At 37.3% G+C, this 25,905-nt stretch overlaps 1 protein-coding gene across 7 annotated transcripts in view; it reads right to left on the reverse strand.

The window, feature by feature from the left end:
- Positions 1–25,905, reverse strand: part of SETDB2 (SET domain bifurcated 2) — a 45,710-nt gene that overhangs the window by 10,059 nt on the left and 9,746 nt on the right. For 5 of the 7 annotated variants that reach the window (XM_013980508.2, XM_013980509.2, XM_003130966.4 and 2 more), the window contains 9 exons: positions 21,426–21,551; positions 20,230–20,295; positions 17,808–17,904; positions 11,764–12,327; positions 6,677–6,793; positions 5,797–5,966; positions 3,925–4,144; positions 2,768–2,867; positions 1,047–1,140 (listed from right to left, as the gene is read on the reverse strand). In XM_013980508.2, coding sequence (XP_013835962.1) covers positions 1,047–1,140; positions 2,768–2,867; positions 3,925–4,144; positions 5,797–5,966; positions 6,677–6,793; positions 11,764–12,327; positions 17,808–17,904; positions 20,230–20,295; positions 21,426–21,551 — 1,554 coding nt within the window. Of the gene's footprint in view, positions 1–1,046; positions 1,141–2,767; positions 2,868–3,924; positions 4,145–5,796; positions 5,967–6,676; positions 6,794–11,763; positions 12,328–15,183; positions 15,768–17,807; positions 17,905–20,229; positions 20,296–21,425; positions 21,552–25,905 lie in introns of those variants that run through there. The other 2 variants (XM_013980512.2, XM_021065314.1) reach the window with 2 other exon arrangements.

Consider the following 25,905-nt stretch of genomic DNA (forward strand, 5'->3'; position numbering starts at 1 on the left):
TCACTGAGAGAGACCAGGGATCAAACCTGTGTCCTCATGGATCCTAGTTGGGTTCATTACCACTGAGCCATGACAGGAACTCCTAAGTGCCCTTTCTTGACAGACCTTTTCTGTTAAGGGGCTGTCTTGCCTCCTCCAATCTCCAGCCTTTAAGATCAGGTGGGGAGTTGGGGATGCAGAAACAAGGAAGCCCAAAGGGAGAAGAGGCAGTGGTTAGTCAGTTCTTCAAAAAGGGTCATCTCTCAGCATGCCTCCCATTGAGGGAAAGAGTGAAATGTAAATGAACCAAAATCCAGGTTCATCAGGTTGTGATATTAACCACGGTGGGACTGGTAACACTGAAAGACAAGCACTCAGGGCAGCAATATTTTCACCTTTTGCTAAGCATCCCCTGCAGCATCACTGGCTAGAGTACTGCAGAATGATGTACCTTTATTTTTAAAGAAGCCTAAACAAAGAGGTAGGAAATGGCTGTTTTGGTTAATGCTTCCAAAGCCACAGATGGGCTACGTAGACTCAGCGTTGTCCAGCCCATGTTCCTGCCATGCATCAGGTCAGAGTTGGCATCTAGACCAGGGGTCAGCAAACTTCTTCTGTAAGAGGCCAAACAGTAAATACTGCAGGCGTTGTGGGTCACATAGTCTCTGTTGTGACTATTCTGCTTTGCTGCTATAGTGTGAAAGTAGACAGAGACAATATGAAAATGAAAGAGTATGGCTATGTTCCAATATAACTTTATTTATGGACACTGAAATTATAAATTCCTGTAATGTTCAAGTGCCACAAAGTATTATTTATCTTTTCATTTCTGCTCAGTTATTTAAAAAAGTAGAAACTATTTTAGCTCATAGGCCATGTATAAACAGGTCGTGAGCTGGATGTGGCCCACAAATCATAGCTTGCTAACCTCTGATCTAGATAAGTAGAAACTTGTGATTAATGCAGTATTTTTGTTATGGAGTCTGAAAAAAATGAGCCACAAGTATTGAGCAAGAGAGACAAAAAGGCAGAAGAGGCAGGCAATCACAGAGTGAAACAAAGCCTACTTCTCATTTCCTTGGCTGGAGAGTTCAGATGTACTTGAGTTGATTTAAAGCCACCATTATCTTCTGAGGTGAGAGACTCTGAGGAAGAAAATCCCTTAAAAGAAAACAAAGATGATGTCGTTTCTTTCTAGATGAAACTAAAAAATAATTTAGTTTAGCAGTAAGGCTTCTCTCTTCAAGTGTCAATCTTCACAGGCTGTAGCTACTACGTTAGTTTTGAAAACCTCAAAGCTGATATCCTAAAATCTTGAAAGTGATTGAGCCCCTTTGGCTGTGTTCTACTCCTAGGCATTTAACTGAGCCATAATTATGAAAATTATAAGGACTGTCAAGACATTCTTTAGGCATTATAATTCAAAATAAAATTCAAATACATCTGCTTGTACCCCTCAATTCTGATGCCAGATTATAAATTTAGCTTCAACTATAAGATGTGCAAAGATTAAAAACCCTCTTAAAGCAGTTGCCTGTCTCCATGAGCTGCAGACACTGCAGTTACTTTTTAAATTTTTTTGCTTTTTAGGGCCGCACCCACGGCATATGGAGGTTCCCAGGCTAGGGGTTGAATCAGAGCTGTAGCCACCGGCCTACACCACAGCCACAGCAACACCAGATCTGAGCCTGCGACCTACACCACAGCTCACGGCAATGCCGGATCCTTAACCCACTGAGTGAGGCCAGGGATCAAACCCACAACCTCCTAGATCCTAGTAGGATTCTTTTATGCTGCACCACAACGGGAACTCCTGCAGTTACTTTAAAAGGTAATGGGAACTTTTAAAAAGGGGTATATACTTAGCACAATGCTTGGCACTGAACTAAGTGCTCAATACATGTTGGCTATTATTATTATTACTCATGTATGCCAAAGATCAACATGTGCTGGGCACTTAGCTGGGTATCAAACACTGTGCTACACAAAGTTTCTGTTTATCTCATTTAATACTCTTAACTCTGAGATAGATACTATATCCTCATTTTACAGATAAAGAAATGTAGACAGATGTCAACCAGCTAGTAAGCTGCGGTGCTGGAGGGCACACCCCAGTCTCTGTGATCTCATGGCCCAATCTTTTCATAATTGAATAAGTGATACTGAGGAGGTATTGTATGTTACTAGGCAGAGGGCAAATATGTGCATACCACTTAGGGCAGAGTTTTTATTTTTCACCAACAAGTCTGACTGTGAACTACCACTCTATCTGCCTCTGTTCTTCCAGCATCATTCTCTGTTTGCAACTTAGAGCCTCTGACTAGTTATTCTTCACAGTACTGGCCGAAAAGTGTACCTTCAGAGGCTATCATATAAAATGTTGCTTTCTGGATAATTCTTTCTCTAGGTCACATCTCTTCTTTCTCCTCCATCTCACAACCATATCCCCTTCAATTACTCTATCCTTTCTTCTTATCATGTAATACCATCAACTCTTTAACACCAGCTTCTGCAAATTCTTCAGCTGGATAGCTCTCAGTCTCAGTGGAACACACTGTCAGATCATGACCAACATTCTACTCAGATATCTAAGTTGGGAATGTGCCACCCACCTCGGAGGACACTAAATAAAACATAGTCCTAACACTTCAGCAGCACAGCATTACAAAATAATAAAAGAAATCCTATGAATTACTAATACAAACAATCTGAACTAAATAAAAGATAGAAAGGTAAGATAATAGCTAATGTTCTCAGAGGGGCACCATCTACATTTTGTTATTTTTACCATCTTTTTTCCATTGCGTTGAATAATGACTGTCTTGGTTTGAGGACTTCTAATGACTGAATGATACTGAATTCTTGAAATACTGTTACATTTCATTTCTCTGAAAAGGAAAAAAAAATTATTCTGTATATCACTGAAAATTGCTCTCTATTGTGCCCTGAAATATAGATAACATCACTGTTACATAAATATCCATTAGAAATTAACCTAATAACATCTATGCCTACCCCTCACTACAAGAAGAAAGTATAATCGTATTTTAAAGTCAATCATCTGACGTAATTAAAAAAAAAAATGAACAATCTGGAGTTCTCATCATGGCTTAGTGGAAACAAATCTGACTAGTATCCATGAGGACACAGGTTCGATTCCTGGCCTCACTCAGTGGGTTAAGGATCTGGCATTGCCATGAGCTGTGGTGTAGGTTGCAGACGAGGCTTGAATCTGGTGTTGCTGTGGCTGTGGCATAGGCCAGCAGCTACAGCTACGATTCAGCCCCTAGCCTGGGAACCTCTGTATGTTGTGGGTGCGGCCCTAAATATAAATAAATAAATAAATAAATAAATAAATAAAAATAATCTGAAGCATATTTTAAAAATAAAGAAAATCCAAGAAAGCCTTGCAAATAAAATGTTGATAGAAAATAAAAAGAGGGAGTTCCTGTTGTGGCGCAGCAGAAATGAATCCAACTAGTAACCATGAGGATGCGGGTTTGGTCCTTGGCCTTGCTCAGTGGCTTAAGGATCTGGTGTTTCTGTGAGCTGTGGTGTAGGTCGCAGATGATCTCACATTGCTGTGGCTGTGAGAGGCTCTGATTCAACCCCTGGCCTGGGAACTTCCATATGCCATGGGTGTGGCCCTAAAAGAGCAAAAACAAAGGAAAAAAAGAAGTGCAAAAGTCATGACGTCTGTAAAAAACCTGATTAAAGCCAAAGTTTTTAAACATAACACTCCAGAAATGGAACATTGAGTAAAGTATGTTGGCTAGACTGTTAAATCTCAGTGCCTTAGATTTCTCAATGTTAAATTTAGAACCATGAAGCAAGTTGATATATAGTAGAGGCGGAAAGTAAGAAAAAGGAAAGACCAGGGGCTACTTTTGGTCAATAGCATATAGTGTAGATCAATCTTGATCAGGTTCCTAAGATCTTACTCACGTAAAAGGCTCTTTGGGGTTATTATGGAGCTTAGGTGGACACTCCTCAGTCACAGAACTTCTAGGATGTGTTTCCAAATCTAGTGGGATAACTTCAACCTCACAATCTGCAACTTCTATTTTCCTTTTTTTTGAAAACATGTTTTTCATAAAAATCTCTTCTTTTCTATTTTCATCAGTAGCATCAGGTTTCTCAGTGTTAGATCTGCTTAACAGTCTTCCTAAAAGAAAAAAGTAAGAGTTTAACACAACAAAAGATAACATTAACTCCTAAGCAACAAAAGGGCATCTCTGTTCTGCTCCATTACTAAAGAACCTGGTAAGGTATACCTTATTTCTAAAATGAAAATAAACACTAACTCATCCTACAAAACTATTGCAACAGATAATAAATACAAGACCAAGAAGAGATTTCATATCTTCCAGTATATGAAAAACTACAGGGCATCTAAAAAAAGTATTTGTTGTGGTATAACATGAAAGATAAGAGATTTAGCAACAATAATATAAAATAAAAATACAGATCAGGTGTTCCCGTCTTAGCTCAGCGGAAATGAGTCCAACTAGTATCCATGAGGATACCTGGCCTCTCTCAGTGGGTCAGGGATCTGGCATTGCCGTGAGCTGTGTGGTGATATATGCCTACTGTTCTCATAGTAAGCCCTAGTGTAATTAAAATCTTAGTCTAAAGTTTATGCACATTAATTCGAGGGACTCAAAAGTATAGTAAATAAGTAAAAATCAGCAGCTGGATCTGAGAGACACCTTATGTGTATTTTCTAGCAATGCAGATAAAACCAAGGTTACTTCCTGGACACCGTTTGGCATTTTAAAGGCAGGTCACTTTCATTAAAGAGTTATTTTAAGAAATATGAGAGACAGATGTCTAGGCAAGTTGTGTAGTGTGTGTCTGTAAATAGTATGTGGCAGGGATCCATGTGTGTCTATTCTAAACTCTGATAATTCTTGCCTTCACCAAGTGAACCTGGAATTTCAGATGAGGAAGGGTGCTGAAAGGGTGCTCTGGCCCCTGCTGCCTAGCACATTTCCTTTCGAATGCCCCTAAAGCCCTGTTTCTCCAAGCTCTCATTTCCCAGTATACACGGAAAGTGAGGATTTTGCCTAACACTCTGGGGTGAAAGGAGAAGACGACCACAGAACAACATATCCAGCCTGGGGGCAGTAGACCAAAAGAATCAGTAATTGCCTGACTGTAACACTGGTTGGAAAGTTTTGCTCATAATGTGGGCAACTCTCTCAGAGTCCCTGAAGTGGAGGGAGCAAAGTGCCTAAAGTCACCAAATGAGAGTCATCACCTGAAGGTATTTATTATAACATTAACTTGTTAAATTCTAGTACTCAAGGCACTGAACAAGATAGATTCATTAATCTTTACCTTAGCAAACCAGTGACTTGAGTTTTCCTATTTAAAAAGTTTTCTTGGAAGTTCTCTTGTGGCACAGCAGGTTAAGGATCCAGCGTTGCTGCAGCTGTGATGCAGGCCACAACTGCGGTGTGGGCTCGATCCCTGGCCAGAGAACTTCCACATGGCGTGGGTGCAGCCAAAAAAAAAAAAAGTTTTCTTACCTTATCCCCAAACATCTGTAGCCAGGGAGACCAAACTATGTGCCTCACACAATAACCCAAGCTTTATACCTCAACCTTTCTTTTCTGGAACAACACCTGATGGCTTCTAAGGCATCTCATCCCTTCCGTGCTGAATGCTCCGGTCCCTTGTCTTCTTCTGATGCTCCTCCCATGTACTGTTGCTCCTGTCCCTGCTATAAATTCTCAGCGGCCCTGACTAATAAAATGGAGATTCAGAAATGCAGATATTACTGTAGAATAAGGTGAAAGTAAACCTTGACTTTACCTGAGTAAATGCAAACAAACGTCCCTCTGTCAATGTCATCTAGGCAGCGTACTCCCCATCCCTTCTTTTCAGTTTTGAACACTTGTAGCCTCACTTGAGGTCCGTGTTGGACTACTCGGTTTTGACACTTTCGTCGATTACATTTGCACAACAGGCTGCATTCATAAATGCTGTTAACATACACGAGAAAATCAATTAGACAGCCTAAGTTAAAAGCAAAAGCACTTTATACTGCTACCTCACTAATAATTACTAAGGGAGGTAGACTAAGTGTGAAGGCTCCTAGGGCTAGACTGCCTGGCTCCCTTCATTACTCTAGCATTTACTAGCTGCGTGACCTTGGATTTTACCTCTCTGTGCTTCAATTTTCCATTTTTAAAATAGGGATTATATGATTCTACCTACTTCAAAGTGTTGTTTCGTGAAGATGTATTAAGTGAGTCAGTATTTACCAGGTGCTTGAGACAATGCCTAGCGATATGTACAAAGGAGATGTCTAGGAAGAGAAAAAGTTTAAGAAGAAAAATTTTCTGTTTCTGTTTATTTTTTTAAAATAATAACAACCTTGAAAGGCTGAAAGTTCCCAATTCTCAGATGAGCACTGCACAGTATATTTCTTAATGCGGAAACGTCTCTAAGCTAACCCTAGAGTCAGACTCAAAGCAGATGAGTGTCAAGTATACTTTGCATGTTGCATGTTTGGTCTCTGACTTCCATTTCCAAGAATAATATACAGGTTTGTTTTTTAATTCCTTAATTTAGATTTCTTATATAAGAAGTTAAGACTTGACAATATCTATTAGACTATAGGCCACAATGATAAAGTACCCACCTTCAAAGATACAAAAACACTCTGCAACAAATTCTCAAGGTATCTTACCCAGTAGGTATCTGTCTCTGAAGTCTTTTATATTTATATCCAGTGGTTATTTTACTACTTGACAAGGGGCAAGTCTTGGCATTCCTTGCTGTCAGTTGAAGACATGCACATTTTGTTCTAAAAGGAAGGCAATGGATGGAGAAGTCAGAATAAAAAAGAACCAAGAGACTGTCTTGACAAAACTGTAAAGGATGTATTTAGAAGGCATTTGGCTCATGGACTGTTGAACTTCTTCTCTAAATAAAATAGACCTCTTCTTTTTTTGGCCATGCCCAAGGCATGCAGAAGTTCCTGGGATCAAGCCTGAGCCACAGCAGTGACAATACCATGTCCTTACCCTGCTGAGCCACCAGGAACTCCAAAATAGACCTCTTTGAAAGACAACATCTACCAAAATTTCATGAACTATTCTAAACTACCCTGTACCTCTATTTGCTCATGAAATAAATACTTAACTTAAATGAGGTTTCTTTAGCTTTTCAAAATGAATTCATTAGGTCCACTCTCCTGCAATGGATAAACTTCTCTGTGTCAAACTCAAAAGGGCATATATAGTTTGGCATATGTTTTATCTCTCCCTCCAGTGACATGAAAACAGACTGTGGAGACTTATGCTGGGTGTCTGGCTTTTAAAAATCTGTTTTTCGGGAATTACTGTCGTTGCTCAGTGGTTAACGAATCCGATTAGGAACCATAAGATTTCGGGCTTGATCCCCGGCCTCGCTCAGTGGGTTAAGGATCCAGTGTTGCGTGAGCTGTGGTGTGGGCAGGCAGCTATAGCTCCGATTAGACCCCTAGCCTGGGAACCTCCATATGCCTTGGGTGCGGCCCTAGAAAAGACAAATAAATAAATAAATGAATATCTGTTTTTTGTAACATTGCTAGGCAGTAAACATGCAACCATAAACACTTTTCCCTTCTAACTATTTATGACTATCTAACATGGCAGAGGCTTATAACTTGATAGGGAGTAAGGAAATTGTGTGTCTCCGCTATAAACTAGACACGTGACTACTGGTGAGCTGGTTAAAATCTCTGAATCTTGTCTCCTCTGTTGAATTAGTAGGTGTCTTTAAGGTTTTTTCCTCTATGACTCACTTCTTTATTTTTCTGTAAATACATAGTACATGAGAGTGATAGCTACTGTTTGCTATCACAGGGAGAAAAAGCAGTAAGTTCATGAATTTGGATTCTATTTATAGATGTAGAAATTTTCTGTTGTTTTTTTTCTTTTTTAACTTTTATTTAATTTAAAAAATTTTTGTTTTTTCAGTATGACCTTGCAAAGTTTCAAAAATACAAAAAATACAAATAATAATAATAAACACTCATATTTTGACCACAAAGAATTAGTTGTCATCTTTTTTAGTCCTTTTTCCTACATATATGCGGTTTGACCCATGAAAAACATTTGAGTTTGAACTGTGTAAGTCCACTAATATGTGGATTTTTTTTTTCAGTAGTAAATATCATAGTACTGTATGATCTGTGATTGGCTGAATCCAAGCTTAGTTGAATCCGCAGATGTGGAACTGCTTATATGGAGGGCAAACTATGTTATATGTTCTATTTTCAACTGCACGGAGGGTGGAAGTCCCACCTCCTGCATTGTTCAAAGGTCAACTGTAATTTAAAACATATATACTCTATATAAGATTTTCCTTAAAAAAAAAAAGATAAAATTAAACTCTTCAAGAGGTTTGGTGTGGCATTTTTTATACTTTTATATAAATATTTATCTACAATGTATTGTTTTTAAAAATGTACTATAGTTATTAACCTATAACTTGCTTTTTCATTCAATATAATGTTTTTGAGACTCATCTGTGTTATGTGCAAATTTAGTTAACTCCTTCATACTTTTCCATGGCATTTAGATATACAATTAACTTCTTGGTATACAATTAAGTTGCTTCTAGTTTCCAATACAAAAAACAATGCTACAACATCCTTATTCTTATGCACATGTGTAAGCATGTCTTGAGTAGTAGCTTTCAAATATTTTTGACTACGACTCACAGTAAGGAATATATTTTCTTCATGAGCCTACATATTTATTTATGTGTGTATGTGTACAAACAATAATAACAGTGGCATGAAACTTTACCATACCATGTGTGATGCACTTGGATATTTTCTGTACAATTTAATTTTTAAACTGCTAATTAAAACCCCTTAAATGATATTACATCTTATATATGCAGCTTGGAAAACAGTGCACTAGATATATTACTAGAGCACTATTGCTGGAGCATTCCCATTGCGGCTCAGTGGAAATGAATCTGACTAGCATCTATGAGGATGCAGGTCTGATCTCTGGCCTCACTCAGTGGGTTAAGGATCTGGAGTTGCCTTGGGCTGTAGTGTAGGTTGCAGACATGGCTTGGATCCTACGTTGCTGTGGCTGTGGCATAGGCTGGTGGCTACAGCTACAATTCAACCCTTAGCCTGGGAACCTGCATATGCTGCAAGTACAGCCCTAAAAAGACAAAAAATAGGACTATTGCTGGAAAGTAGGTAGGCATGTCGTCAACTACTTAACTGTGTGATCACCCTCTTCCCTCCCCCAAATGACTGGCATGGTACAGAATTCTACTTTTACATTTATTTTCCTTCAGCATTTTACGCTAATATGCCTCTTGTCTATTGTTACTTCTGATGGAAGTGTGTTATCAATTTATTTTTCTTCTTTTCCATCTAAGAGCATGAGATTTACTCTTTACCCTTGATACTTGTTAAGTTGCATCATGGTATAGTTAGATGTTCAGACTTATTTTCCTTTCCTAGTACACAGTAGGCATTTTCACTCTGAGGATTCTTGTCTTTCCTCAATTATGGAAAACTCTCAGCTATTATCACTTTGAATGATGCTTTCTTCTCAGATGTATGTTAGAATTTCTCATTTATCCTCCATATTTTTTAACCTGTAAATTATTTTTCCCATGTCTTTTATCTCTTTGCATTCTGGGGGATCACTTTAGTTTTGCCTTGCAATTCACTAATTCTTTCTCCAGCTATACCAATGCTACCATTTAGTCCATTTAGTCTTTTATTTCAATGACTGTATGTTTTATTTCCCATATTTCCAAATGGGAATGCACTCTTTAAAAAAATATGGTATACTCTTTAAAGAAAACTCCTTTTTGTGTTTCAGGGATGGCTCCTATTTAGTTTCTTTGGACATTTTATTTTTATTAATTAATTAATTAATTATTTTATTTATTTATTTTAACCTGTAGCATATGGAGGTTCCCAGGCTAGGTGTCAAATCAGAGCTGTAGCCACCAGCCTACACCACATCCATAGCAATGTAGGATCCAAGCCGCATCTGCAACCTACACCACAGCCCATGGCAATGCCAGATCCTTAACCCACTGAGTGAGGCCAGGGAGCAAACCTGCATCCTGATGGATGCTAGTCAGATTCATTTCTGCTAAACCACTATGGGAACTCCTCTTTGGACATTTTAAACACACCTATTTTAAAGTCTCTTTCAGTCAGACTCTACATTTATCTCTTAATCTTCAGGTGTGAATTCTGCCATTTGTTGGGATTTATGCTGTCTTCATGGTCTAAATGTCTTCACATGCTTTGCCTGTTTAAAATCACATTTTTTGTGGTGTTTACTCTGGGGTGCTCCTCTACACTGGCTGCTTTCCTTATTATGCTGGCCCTGACCTATGGGTTTCACAGCTCTAAACCCAGTTGCTATTAATACAATTCCAGACCCTGTGAGACATTAGCCTGCTTCCCAGTCTGGTGCAGGTCCCTGTTTCTGTCCCTCAGAAGAGCTCAGGGTCCACTCTCTGCCATGCATGGAACATGCTGAATTCCCATTCCCGTCAGGATTAGAATCTCTGGTTACAGTGCTCATGTCCAAGTCCAGATCCCAGTGTGCTTCAGCCTTAGCTTATTTTGTAATTTCTGACCAATAGATAAAAATATGTATACTGGTGGTGCATGATATGTGGGGGTTAGTTTATACAGTCTAAGACAAAAATCACATACAGTCAAAATTATTCCTTTAAAAAAAAGCCATTAAACTAACCATAAAATACAGTAAACATTGAACATTGTCCAACAGTTAGTTTTTTCCTCCAGCACTGAAAGAAATTAAGCTCGGCCATATGTGGATGGGTTATATTTAGAGACAATGCTTAAAACAAAACAAAACAGAAACAGAAAACATATTTAAACAGAATAAAACATAGCATAGTGAGAGGTTTCCTCTGTGACAGGCCCTCTGAGGATTCTCATTTATCCTCCTGAGACAAATTGAGGTAACAGGAGATTTATATATCTCATCTCACACTACAACTAACTGGCAGGATGGTGAAAACTACCTATATGATTTAAATTATTTCTCTTTATCTCTCTCATTCTTTTTCTTTTTTCCTAGTAAAGGCAGCTAAATTTGCATTAAATTAAATGCACATATAATGTAACTCCACTCTATCTATACAAACCTACAAATACCAGTAAATTACACACCTTTAAAACAAAATATTTTCAAAGTCTTAATATATTAGAATATGGTTTCATATTTTTACAAAATATCAGTTTTATGATCAGGATAAGCACCATGAATTTTCTAAAAAAGCAGCAAGGAAGTAATTTATAAAAGTAAAATACAACAATGTAATATAGTGGTTAAGAGCATGGGTTCAAATCCTCGTTCTTAAATCTGTGGACCTTACAATCGGCTTCTCAACTTCCTCATTTGTAACATGGAAATAGTATTACCTACCTCATGGTGTTTTGTGAGGACTAAACAAGAAAATATATGTAAAGCACTTGTCACAGTGTTTGTCACAGTTACATGGTGTCAGCTGTAATTGTTGCTATTAAGAGAATGGTAGTAGATTAAAAGGAATACTTATCCTTAGAAGAAATAATGTCCAAATTAGAAAAATAAATGGCGAAGCGTTTTCTTTCCAATTGCTAACGAGAGAGTGCATCTTTCTATTTTAGATTCTTGATGAACCGGTTTCAGATAGACAGACAGACAAACTGATACATAGCAGGACTTCTTGATAAATACCCCTACATTTAGAAGATTTTTTGAAATGCCATGTTTTTCTACTCACATGTCTATGCAGCCCTCAGAACAGTCACATGAATCAATAAACATGTTGGGAAAGCTGTTTAGATAATATGTTCGTGGCCACATAGTCTTTCTGTACTTAAACTGTGGAAGCTTTCTATTGTCAATTTCATTACAGAAAGAAATGGGCACCGATTCCACTCCATTGCTAATATCCACATCAGAAACAATTTCTTCTTGCTTTGGGTAATTCCGAGTCAACTGAACATAGGTATTGAAAGAAAAGTTATCTGTAAATAGAAAGTTACACTCTGTCTCAAGCAGGTAACGAAAAACTTCCTCCACGTTTCGTAGACTCCTTCCACAAGGGGTTTTATAACTCACGTGGAGTGCCGAAGAGTGAGAGTTTGTCTTCGCATGTCGTCTTTGGAAGTGGCATTTGATTGGTAGCTGCAGAGGGTTTTCTCCCTTGAAGGTTAGTGGCATTTTCATCAGACAGGCACCAGAGCAGTCATGCCTTTGGTAAGATAACTTTGAAGATGATTCTTCTTCTCTAAAGTCTGCAACTTTATTTTCCAGAGGGGGAGTCTCCTTATTTTCTGCAGAACTGTTTTAAATTAATTTTTTATTAGTACCTCAAATTTACAGCACATCTCATTTTTCAAAAACACTGTACACTAAAGTGATAATCAGTTTCTATTAGCTTCTTCTTAGAGAAGACTAAAACAAATTAGACTCTAAAATAAACATCTTACTATGTTGTGCAACCATATAGTTATACCTGAAGGTTTTTTTTTCCTTCTGGACACCAAATGTGTGGTGTTCTTCCTGGCACCACTTCAACTGGGTGTCCAGTAATTCAGTTCAATTCTGACACTACCTACTTGAAGTTAGCATCAGATTCCCAAGTTACAGGGTTCAGTTCCATAAGACTGCCCCTGGGAAGGATGTGAATGCAATTTCCTGATTATTACCTTAGGACACATTCCTTTAAGAAGAATTACTAGGTCAAGAGAAATACAAATTAAAAAATAACGTTTTGGGAGTACCTGCGATGGCATAACAGGATCGGTGGCATCTTAGGAGCATTGGGATGCAGGTTTGATCTCTAGCCCGACATAATGGGCTAAGGATGTGGCATTGCCATGAGCAGTGGTGTAGGCCACAGACATGGCTCAGATTCTGGTTGCTGTGGCTGTGGTGTAGGCCAGCAGCTACAGTTCTGATTCAACCCCTAGCCTGGAAACTTCCATATGCTGCGGGTGTGGCCCTAAAAAAGAAAAAAGACAAAAAGTAAATTAAAAAAAATTTTTAAATAGGTGAATACTTTCTTAAAAGAAAAGCTGGGATAAAACTGATCACTGCACTACTATTTATAATAGAAAATATCTGAAACAAATATTAAAGGAATGGATAAAGAAAACGTCGTATTCTTACATTATGGAAATCCAAACAAGAGTTAAAGAGAATGAAATAGATCTATAACATAGCAAGCAACGTGATTAGACCTCAAAACTAATGCTGAGTAGAACAAGAAAGTACATGTATGAAATTCATGCGAAATTTAAAAAATACAAGTAATAGCACTATGTATCATTTATGGTTATGTAAACATTAAAAAATGAACTAGGAATTCATGTCATGGCTCAGCGATAACAAACCCAACTAATATCCATGAGGACACAGGTTCGATCCCTAGCCCACTCAGCTGGTTAAGGATCTGGTGTTGCTGTGGCTTTGGTGTAGGCTGGCAGCTATAGCTCCAATTCAGCCCCTAGCCTGGGAACCTCCATATGGTGTGGGTGCAGCCCCAAAAAAGAAAAAAGACAAAAAGTAAATAAATAACAATTAAAAAATTAAAAATGAACTAGAAAAATAACTGATGATAGTAACTGCTTCTAGAATGGCAGCTAGGGGAACAGAACTTGTCATGGTGAGAAGTTAGGTTTGGCTCAAAGAGGCTATAGTGTTTTGTTTTCTTTTTAAAAAGGAGACAGGAAGTAAATACAGTAAAATGTTAATGGCTGTTAATTCTGGATGGTGTGAGTGTGGCTTTTTGCCATATTCCTTTACATATTTTCAATCTTTAAAATCTCTTAAAATGACAATAAAAAATATTGGATAAACTGTAGCTAAAATATCAATGCAAAACTGAAATTTCCCCTGTGGCACAGCAGGTTAAGTTCTGGTATTGTCTCTGTGGTGGCATGGATTTGATCCCTGGTCTGAGAACTTCCATTTGCTGTAGGTGCAGCCAGGGGAGAAAAAAAAAGATCAAGGCAAATCCATTACTATCCATGGTATTAGCAGTAGCACCTAATACATTAAAAGTGAGGGGGAAAAAACAAGGTAAGGTTATGTTCCCTCTTAAATAACTTCAATCTATTTCAGCATTTTGAATAATGTTGTGGGGTATGTTCCATAGTAAGAAATATATTCTACAATGTAACTTTTGTTTTGTTCTTCTATCTTCTTTAGCCTATTCCACTTTAGTCATATTGTTTTTATTTTATTATTTATTCTGGTATCCAGTATTTTCCTTTCTTTTTTCTTCCTTTTTGTTTTTTAGGCCTGCACTTGCAGAGCTACAGCTGCCAAACTACACCATAGCCATAGCGACCTGGGATCCAAGCCATGTCTGTGACCTACACCACAGCTCACAGCAACTCAGGATCCCCAACTCACTGAGCGAGGCCAGGGATCAAACCCACATCTTCATGGATGCTAGCTGGATTCTCTTCTGCTGTGCCACCACGAGAACTCCCAGGATCCAATATTCTCCTGTTTTTTAAAGCCTGTGCATGGACTTTGCTTTTTCCCTATTATTAAGTGCCAAGTTCCTTTCCACTACTTTTTCAACAGTTCTGTATAACCAGTAAACTGAATGTTTCATTTCCCTTTAGATTTCAAACTGGTTTCTGTGGCATAGTTTTCTCCCAATGTCATCATTTGATTTCCCCTATTTTGGGGTAGGGGAATTTAGGATTTCACAAAAGTTAGCTAAGCTGGCTTACAAATATTTTTCTGGTGACTAATTTAATAAAAATCAAGAGGTATAAATTTCAAGTTATTGGGCAATTAAGAAGTGAAGAAAAATCTTTATTTTTTAATTAAAAAAATTTTTTAATTTTTTTATGGCCACACCCATGGCATATGGAAGTTCCCAGGCCAAGGACTGAATCTGAGCTGCAACTTCGACCTATGCCACAGCTGCAAGAACACCTTTAACCTACTATGTTGGGCTGGGGATCAACCCACATGTCTGCAGCAACCTTAGGCAATGCAGTCGGACTCTTAACCCACTGTGCCATGGAAGGAACTCCAGAAATCTTTTTGTGTTATAAAGAAGAATTAGAAAAGAAGTAGAAAAACATGGAAATGAAATATTGATATGGACCTTAGAAATGATTTTTTTCTTATCTGTGCTTCATCTCATAAAACAAATGAAAGAAAACCAACTTACCACAAGTCTCAGGAGTTAAGTAAGCTAATTTCAATCCCATTTTGTGAGGAAGAAGATCAACTTTCTTATATGTACGAAAATAGGTTACTGAAGAAACGTTACCGGAAGAAAACAAAAATAAAGAAAACTAATCCTATGCACAGTGCTGTAGACTTAGTTGTTGACTCTACAAAAATAAAAAAATGCTAGAGGTAAACAAAGGATAGGTAGGTGAGTAGGGTTGTTTGGTATTGTCTGCACCCCTTTGTTGGCCTCTGGGCAGGGGCTTCTCAGTTTGTATGTGGCTAGAGAACTGTTTTGTCATTAGATACCTTGAACCATAAGGCAAAGCATGGCCTCACAGACTGCCAACTGATTTCCCAGCTCTTGGCAAGTCTGAGGGAAAAAGCTATTCTATACTTTACGACCTCTGAAGGGGCATATCTAAAAAAAAATTGAATGTAAACTATACTCATCTTAAAGACTTGTAGAAGACATGTTTTTTTGTCTGCTCAGTCTCTGATCACACTCCTCTGACGGTGGCCATTTTAATTTCAGTGTCCTCAGAGCTGCTGGATCATGTATTCATGCTGGGCTATTTATGTCTCTCCCAAGAATTTAGATATTAAAAAAATACATTGTAAGGTTACACTCGCACTAAAAGATCATTTGTTTAGCTAAGGTAGCTATGTCAGATCATGTAGGAACATAAGATTCAACAGATAACACACGGAGAGAAGCAGAGCTAAACCATGTGGACCGTGACCTCAGGCACTGACTTTCCAGTTCCAATTCTAGTCCCTATATGGCCTGCTGTGTTATATTTTCTGTTCTTAACACCTATTTTATGTATATGCATATATGTGCGTGTGTATACATAGACATTAGGTCTGTGTATGTGTATATGTGTGTGGGTATTTAAAAAAGTAATCACTGGAGTTCCCTTGTGTGCAGCAGGTTAAAGATCTGGTGTTGTCACTGCAGTGGCTCAGGTCATGGGTTTGATCCCTGGCCTGGGAACTTCTGTACGCCACAGGCGCAGCCGAAAAAAAAAAAAAAAAAAAAAAATTTCACTGTTGGGTGTTTGTATGCATTTCATATGAAAAGCCACATAGTTTAAATTTACTACGTATGTCTTTTAGCAGCCGGGCAAGCCCACCATGTTATGTCAACAAAAATCACATGCCTGGTTTAATCTCTTGAATTCCCCTATGGAAGATGGCTTGAGTAGGTGTGTGTTCCTAACAAACCAAAGTTTATCCTAAATTTTATGAGTCTTTTAGATTCAAACTATAATGACATCTTTAATATCTATAAATGCAAATCATACATAATAAACACTAAAAAGAAAAAAAATCTACAATGACAATTTTTTTTTTGGTCAATTTAACAGGTAGAGGAAAGGACAAACAAAATAGAGCAATAAACCTAATAACTTTCTTTCTTTTTTTTGGGAAAACTCTTTTTCAATTTCTACTGCACAGCAAAGTGACCCAATCATTCATACATACATATATATATATATATGTATATATATATGCATTCTTTTTCTCACATCATATTATCCTCCATCATGTTCCATCACAAGTGACTAGATATAGTTCCCCATGCTATACAGCAAGAACTTTCTTTCTTTCTTTTTTTTTTTTTTGTCTTTTTTTGCCATTTCTAGGGCTGCTCCCGTGGCATATGGAGGTTCCCAGGCTAGGGGTCTAATCGGAGCTGTAGCCACCAGCCTACGATGCCAGAGCCACAGCAACGCAGGATTCGAGCCGTGTCTGTGACCTACACCACAGCTCACGGCAACGCCAGATCCTCAACCCACTGAGCAAGGTCAGGGATCGAACCCGAAACCTCATGGTTCCCAGTTGGATTTGCTAACCACTGAGCCACGATGGGAACTCCAGAACTTTCTTTCTTAAAACACTTTTTGTTTTTCAAAATTCTGATCTGTGCTCTAGCACAAAACACTTTCAGAAACTTCTCTTTCACTAGTACTTGACAGTATTAGTAGAGGCATTATCTACTAAAAATAAGGCTAAGCGTCAAACTGTCAGATTTCTTCTTATGCAATTTCCACTTTATGCTAAGGAAACTTTACTAAAATCAGGGTAAAAGAAGAAAGAAAAGATCAGAAAAATTAGGCTATTCTCATAAAATTTCTGATACTAATTTAGAAGTGTTATGCATTTTAAAAACTGAATTGATACCAAGACAACTATCTTTGGCCTTTTTCAATACTCCTCTTGCCACAGCCACAGCTATCCGAGCCACATCTGTGACCTACACCATAGCTCATGGCAACGCTGGATCCCTGACCCACTGAGCAAGGCCAAGCATCGAACCCACCTCCTCGTGGATACTAATGGGATTTGTTTCCACTGTGCCACAATGGGAACTCCTATGCAAAAAACATCTTAAGCTAAGTTTTATTAAAAGACTTGATTACCTAGAGATATTAACAAATAAATAACCTATTTTGGGAATCATGAACCTACATAAAATACAAAACTTCTAAAATTTTTGATGGGAAAGAATCCTTTTTTATATTCTATCTATTCTTACATGAAATGATTAGTAACAATAAATCTCTTTCTGGAAGCAAAAATATTAACAACATAAATAAATTTAACTTATATACATACAGAGGAGTCAGGTTTTCTGGAAAAGAGTCTTTGTATGATGTAGAGGGCCATGAACTTGACTTGTTTTCCTGTGCATTCTGAGTCACAGATGTATGATCTACATGAAAAAATTACAAACATGATAAAAAGCACACCAAGTCAAAAATCATTCACTTTAATGCCTAAACAATATCTTTATTGACTAGAGACATATGGAGCCCCTAAATCTGCAAACATATTAAGATTTTAAGACTGAGCCAAAAAATTAGGTGTCAACATTTTCAAGACCATTAAGAAAATAAGATAGGATAAATATAAAAGACTTAGTATAGAAGAGATTCTTACTGCAGAAATTCTAATTGCCCTGAATTTTAAACAACCTTTAAGGCGAACATCAAATATCCCTACTTCTTGCTTATATTTTACAGAAAAATGACATAACTTTTTTTTTTTTTTTTTGGCTTTTTAGGGCCACACCTGAGACATATGGAGGTTCCCAGGCTAGAGTCTAATCAGAGCTGCAGCCACCAGCCTACGCCACAGCCACAGCAACGCAGGATCCAAACCGCATCTGCGACCTACACCACAGCACATGGCAATGCCGGATCCCTAACCCACTCATCGAGGCCAGGGATCGAACCTGCAACCTCATGGTTCTTAGTTGGATTTGTTAACCACTGAACCATGATGGGAAGTCCAAAACAACATAACTCTTAAAGGCTCCGTAAAAGGTCAGAAAATGGAAAAGTTTATGTATCCTTTGTTTTCTCATTATTCTACTACTATCTATTTTTTAAGGGGGCAGGGAGGGAGGCATTTGGACAGCTCTTTTTGTCTCCCCACTTGTATTTTCATATTTCTCTTAGTTTCCCCTATATCTTTCTGAACTTTATTTCATCTCTTGCTCTTCTTTTTCAACTTGACCTATTCTTAGTCTCTAACATGACTCCAATAGAAATAGGCTATGTATTTAATGAAAAAAATTATAGATTTCCTGGTCTTATTTTGAAGAAAAAAAAAAGGATACATTGAATATTCTATGTTTGGTTCAAAAAATTGTTTTTAATTGTGCTTTTTCCCGTGCAGCGATGGACCTTAAAAAAAGTGATTCTCATCCTGCCTTAGATTATTAACTTCCTCTGGTCCTTTGGTGCACCAGTCTTACTAAAGACAAAAAAAAAGTTTAGGTAAATAAAAGAATAGTCTATAATCCAAGGTCATCCTTGGCTTATTGGAAAGTAAATATCCCTCTTTATTATATAGGTAAAGAAAGAAGATTTAGGAGTTCCTGTCATGGCACAGCGTAAATGAATCTGACTAGTACCCGTGAGGAGGCAGGTTCAATCCCTGGCAGTCAGTGGGTCAGGGATCTGGCATTGCTGCGAGCTGTGGTGTAGGTCACAGACATGGTTCGGATCCTGCATTGCTCTGGCTGTGATGTAAGCTGGCAGCTATAGCCCTGATTCAATCCCTAGCCTGGGAACCTCCATATGCATGGGTGCAGCCCTAAAAAGCAAAAAATAAAATAAAAATAAAATGTTGTGTTAGTTTTTGGTGTACAGCATAGTGATTCAGTTTATATATATATATATATAACATATATATATTTATACACACACACACACACACATATATTTTTTTTTTTAGGGCCACACACTGGCTAGGGGTTAAATCCAAGCTGCAGCTGTGGGCCTAGACCACAGCCACAGCAGCAGCAGCACCAGTTCCACCAGATCCAAGCCTCATCTGCAACTTATACTGCAGTTTATGGCAATGCCAGATCCTCAACCAACTGAATGAGGCCAGGGACCGAACATGCACCCTCATGGATACTAGTTAGGTTCTTAACACCCTGAGTCACAACAGGAACTCCCATATACATATTCTTTTCCATTATGGTTTATTACAAGATATGAATATAGTTCCTTGTGCTATACAGTACGACTTTGTTATTTATCTAAAATAACTTTTCAATTTTTTTTCTAATCCTGGTACATTATCTTTGTTCAAATCCTTCTAAAATGAATTTGTTTGGAGTTTAGAAGACTGATGCTCTAATAATAATCTAGACATGAAAAAATTTTCCATCATCTATACCAGAATGTATCTTTCTAGTATTGTTTTTTATACAAAGCAGGTTTACAGTAGTTTGGAGTCTTGGAATTCTAGTTGCCTTTCTTATAGGAGAAGGTTTTTGGAGAGGAGATACATTTGTTCATTCCTTCCCCAAGAGGTTTAGTTTAGTATTTACTAGGGTGTGCATTTCCTATCTCTGGATAGAGAGGGAAACTCATTTAATAAGGAAACTGCTTTTTATAACTTACATTTATGGATCTTATAGTTTTATTTTGAATTGTCTTTAATTAGCATAACTAAGGCTGACCTGCTTTAAATCAAGAAAATAGCAGAGAATACTCCAGATTGGAATTAGAAATGTACATACCCTTTATCAATGTTGAGCTACTATTTATAGTTGCTTCATTCACTAGAATCATTGCTTGGATGTATTCTGGTAAGGAAAGGAAAAAAGAATGAAAATAATCAGAAGCAGTATCACCTTTATTCAAGACGTCAGCTACTGTGCTAAGCAATTTATATACTTTATCTCATTTAATCTTCACACCAGGGCAATCAGCTAGGAAGTGGTAGAACTGGATTCAAACCTAGATCTACCCTATTCAGGTAGGAATGAGAAGGAATATTTAAATAAATGATAGTATTAACTTTGTGGACAAGCACATAACAGATTAATGTCATAAGAATATCCAGAAAGTTTTAAGAATATTCTGGAGAAAAATAAAGAATATTCTGGGGGAAAATTTGCTTGAAAAATCATAAGTTCTAAAGGAATGAAGGAAGTTTCCATATCAAAGTCTATGTTCTACAACCACCTGAGTTAAAGACAAAGAAATAGAAAAAATAAAAACTTGGATGACAACTGAGAATACAAGGTTTTGCTCTCTGAAGACCACTAGGGCAAGTTCTGTTTAAAGCAGGTCAAATACATTTATATGTACTTTTTTTTTTTTTTTTTTTTTGTCTTTTTGCCTTTTCTGGGGCCACTCCCCAGGCACGTGTAGATTCCCAGGCTAGGGGTCCATTCAGAGCCGTAGCCACCCGCCTACGCCAGAGCCACAGCAACACAAGATCCGAGCCGCGTCTGCAACGTACACCACAGCTCACGGCAACGCCAGATCCCTAACCCACTGAGCAAGGCCAGGGATCGAACCGGCAACCTCATGATTCCTAGCCGGATTCGTTAACCACTGCGCCGCCACGGGAACTCCTATATGTACTTTTTTATCATACACCTCCCTCTCTCCCCCTCAACAACAACAACAAAAAAAAAGATAAAATGAGGAAAAAGGTAGCCTGAGACAAAAAGATAAATTCAGTAGCTATTATTCCAAGTGATCATCTTTACCCACTTTTATAAAATGTCCATGGTATGATAAAAACAAGTTTTTATGGAAGCAGAGCAAACACATAAAACGCAAACAGAACTGATGTTAGGTTCTTAGAAAACAAAAGAAATTATTTGACTTTTAAAACAAACAGAAATCCTGGAAATAGAATTACACTGCATTGCCAGCAGGCAATATTAGTATGAAATGGCTGACAGTTATTATCGCTTCATACCTTTGTTTGTGGCAGACCCATCCTTGATTTTTTGTTTTAGTGACTGTAGCACACTTTGCACTTGTTCAAATATGAAATCCACTTTTCCATCATCTTCCAGCTCCATCCAGAAAGTTTTTGCATCACCTAAAGTAAAAATAGGTTAATAGCCTAAGAGCTCAATAGGGATAGACTATAATTTTCCTAAGGAACATGTTTTTAAACTCCACTTGATTTCTAAATAAAATCAAGATTTAATTTGTCTATTACTTTCCTTAAGGAAAAAGATTTTGGTCACCGTTTCTTTACAAAGAACTAGAAAGAAAGAATATGACCTAGGAATCTCATTTATTCTGCTAATTAAAAAAAAATGTGTTGGGAACTTTAGCAATACTATTTCCTAACTGGAAAACAGAGGGAATGACTTCATTCTAGGGTGGAAGTGGGCATATTCATAGACACATATGCATTTAAAAAGTTTCAGGGAGGTAATCTCCACCAAGAATGGAAGTGGATGGTTTCAGAATGAAACATCTCAGCAATTGCTGAAACAATGCTTTAAAATGTCTTTGATATTAAATTTTTAATAATTATGCTGATCATACAAAAATGTACAACTTAAAAGTTGCAAATTATTTTTACTTGGGGAACTTACTGAGGACTACAACCTGGGAGACAGGTTCTCAGCTCTGAGGAACTGCACCAAAGAGTTAAGGGAGGAGCCAGGATATATGGAGTTTTTTGTTAGGGGAAAAAATAAAACATGTAGCCAAACATCAAAAGATTACTGCTAGTCAAAAAACAGACATCTCAAGTTAATGATTTTAGTGCTTTCCTATATCTGGGGGGTTGCAAGAATCTGGGCTCAGGGAAACTTCTCTCAGATAATGTATCTTAACTATCTAGGGCCAGTATCCTACTTTTCTCCACTCTGAATTCCCCTCAGGGCATGCGGTTGGGGATGGATGCAGTGGTTGATCATTTGATGGTAAACAACATTCATTGTTTATGGAAAAGGTCCACAATTACATCAGGCAAAATAATAAAGTTCTCATGAAGTTATATAGATAAATCGACATTTCAGATGCCTAGCAAACTAATATCTTAACGATTTTCTATCTAGAGAAATAATTCTTTCAAAGTTGAAAACAAAAATGAGAAAGGCAATTAAAATAAACTGGTGAAAGCCAAATCTTATACCATGTTTACAAGTAACAAAAATACCTAAAATGTTAAACACAAATTATTTATAAAATATATAAAATTAATGTATAAAATGTTTAAAGTTAATAGGGCCTTACTCAAAGGAGGAACATAATAATTGTTTTGTAGAAAGTTCACTTGAAAAGTCATTGGGAGGACTTATGAGCAGACAGCATAGTAAATTTACAAAAAAATATTTTCCCTTAGTGAGATTCTTCAAAAGAGGCTTAGGTCTCAGAGTCCCAACTCTCCCTGGCAGTCACCTTACCCTAAGGGGACCTCTGGCTAATTACACTTGCTGTTACCATAGCAGCCTCAGGAGGGGAGCTGTTTCCCTGTTAACACTCTGGCCTGTTTTGTACCACATGAGACTAAGCCTACTTTTAATTCCCCACAGCACACCTCAGGCAAAGTTTTCAACATTTGGAAAAAATGCAATGTAAAAGGACAAAGGGGATGAGAAATGATGCTTTAGAGACAGGTAGGTACTGTGATATGGAGGGTCTTGTATGCCATGCTAAGCAACTTTATTCTCATATGGAAGGCTTTGGGGAGTCACTCAAGAGGTTTAAGCATCTTTATCTGATTAGATTTTTTTCTCAAAAGTATCACTCAAGTGGCAGTGGGAAGAAGGAGTCAAGAATGATTTCTACGTTTCTGACTCAGGCAACTATGTGTATAGGAATAGTATTCACTGTGATATGGAATAAAAGTAGAGAGACAAGTGAGAAATTCAAGTAGGGTGAGTAAACTGGATACACAGCTCCAGAGTAAGATCTGGTCCAGACAGATATAAAAGTTTTGGAATAGGTAGCACACAAATTCTTGCTGAAGCCACAAAGGAGATGTGACTACAAAGAAGGAGAAGAGGATCTTCGGTAGAATATCAACGTGTAAGTGATGAGTACAAGAAAAATGAACTATGGGGATAGAATACAGGAGTAGGCACTTGAATGGAAAAATCAGTATACTAATATCGCCATTACTTGCTTCCAGAAAAGAATACCATCTGATAACTTTGTCTACCCAAAGTTGCTCCATTGCTTAGCTAGATATGACTATTTATTACAAGAATATAACCATGAAACAAGAGGTAAGGCGGCTTTGTAAAGAAGGAAGACCGATAAATTATGCAGTTATACTATGTCTTCCAATCTCACTTGAGATAGAAAATCTTTGTAAAGAGGCAAAGCTCATGAATCACACTGATCTGAATTCACTTTCTAAATGAATATTTAGGGACTGCCTACTTAACACACTGATAATGACCCAGGTATGTGTATATGTTTATGTCTATAGTTTGGCATTCAACCCTTGGAAGAGACCCAGGGCATTGGTCTAGAAAATTTCTAAGACATCTTTGAACCTGTGATCAGTAAAGTGTGGGCTATGAACCCCTGGGGGTTCCTAGTTCCTTTCAGACAATATGCTAGGTCTAGCTATTTTAATGGCAATACCAAGACACCATTTGCCTTTTCCCCCTACACTGGCACTAGCAGATGGTTCAAAAGCACTGGTGAGTAATAGTGGTGCCATAGTATGAATTAAGGCAGTTGCACCAAACCAAAATACGTCATTATTTTATTTACCACCATTTTCACTTAAGAAAGTCCTTGATAAGGCAACATAATTATCACAATAAAATGGCGGTCTCAAATGAGGCTGAGTAGTAAGCTAAACTACTTTTGTTCCACGGAAAACCATTTTTACTTAAAAGAACCACTAATAAAAATTATGGTTTTTCTGACATGGGTGTTTGGTACACAGTTTCTCAAACTTGAACAAAGTAAGCCTAGGAGAGGAAGGACAAAACCGATAGCATTTGTTGCTAATGATAAAATTCAAGCTATCAATGGAAGTTTCCTTGTGGTGCAGCAGATTAAGGATCTGGCATTGCTGCAGCTGTGGTATAGGCTGCAATTGTGGCCAATGTTTGATCTCTGGCCCAGGAACTTTCATGTGCCATGAGTGTAGCCAGAAAAAGAAAAATTCAAGCAACCAAGTTAAAATTGGAAATTTAGAAAACTTGCATCTGCCATGATAAGCTTGAGAGCTTCTCAATAATCACCTTTTGATGATATTGGTAACAATATTAACAAATGTAATTTTAAAATATTACATAATGAAAAGTGTCAACAGTTGGAAAATCTGCATAATTCGTTGAACCAATGTCTTCCAAGTGGCCAATGCATGGTGCTATAAAATCATACATGTGTAAAAGATGCATTCAAAGTGCAAGACAAACCAATGGATTTTAATGTAACAGTGTAAAAAAAAAAAGCTCACTGATATGAATTCATACTCCACACTATAACTATCCTTGAAGGAATGACTACTTAAGGAAAAGAAAAATATCCACAATTATCTGAGAGGCTATTAAAATATTCTTCCTGTTTTTTGAGGGGATGGACATAAATTAGGAGGTTGGGAATAACATATGCACACTACTGTATAAAACAGATAATTAACAAGGACCTACTATACAGCATAGGAAAATCTACTCAATAGTTTGTAATAACCCACATGGGAAAAAAGAATGGACACATGTATACGTATAACTGATTCACTTTGCTGTACACCTGAAACTAATATAACATTGTAAGTCAACTATTAAAAAAATAAAAATAAATGTTACCTTTTCCCAACTTTTTAATCTATGTGAAGCCTCATTTTCTTTATACATTTATACCAAAGCAACATATCACAACAGATCGAATGCAGAAACAGATATGAGAATCTCTCTCTACTAAGCCAACTACTAGAGAAATTTTAGGACAAAAATAAAGCAATGGCCTTCTAATTTTTTGTTTCAGAAAATAGTTATTTCTCATAAATATGTAACTTATGTTAACATGTTGGGTTTATTATTGTTTAAATGTGCCAATTACCATTTTTGAAGCTTCTAAGTTTTTAATATAGTAAACATGAACAAATATTATCCATGTAAACAAAAGATGTTGAGGTTTTAAATATTTTTAAGGGGTTTTTAAATACTTTAAAAAGTATAATGTAGTCATGAGACCAAAAGAAAGTTTGAAACCACTGGCCTAGATAACGGTCCAGTGAAATCAGTACTATAATCTGTGTAACAATCTTTCTATTACAAGTACATTAAAGGGCAGTGAAACTATTCTGTATGATACTGTAATGGTGCATATGCGACTTTATGCTTTCGTCAAAACCCACAAAATTTTAAAGCACAAAGAGTGAAACAATGTATGCAAATTTTAAAATATCACTTAGGAGATCAGGGATCCCAGGAAGGAATGTATACAACCTCACTGAAGGACTAAGTGGG

Source organism: Sus scrofa, chromosome 11 (genome assembly GCF_000003025.6).
Source record: "Sus scrofa isolate TJ Tabasco breed Duroc chromosome 11, Sscrofa11.1, whole genome shotgun sequence".
Taxonomy (NCBI): Eukaryota; Metazoa; Chordata; class Mammalia; order Artiodactyla; family Suidae; genus Sus; species Sus scrofa.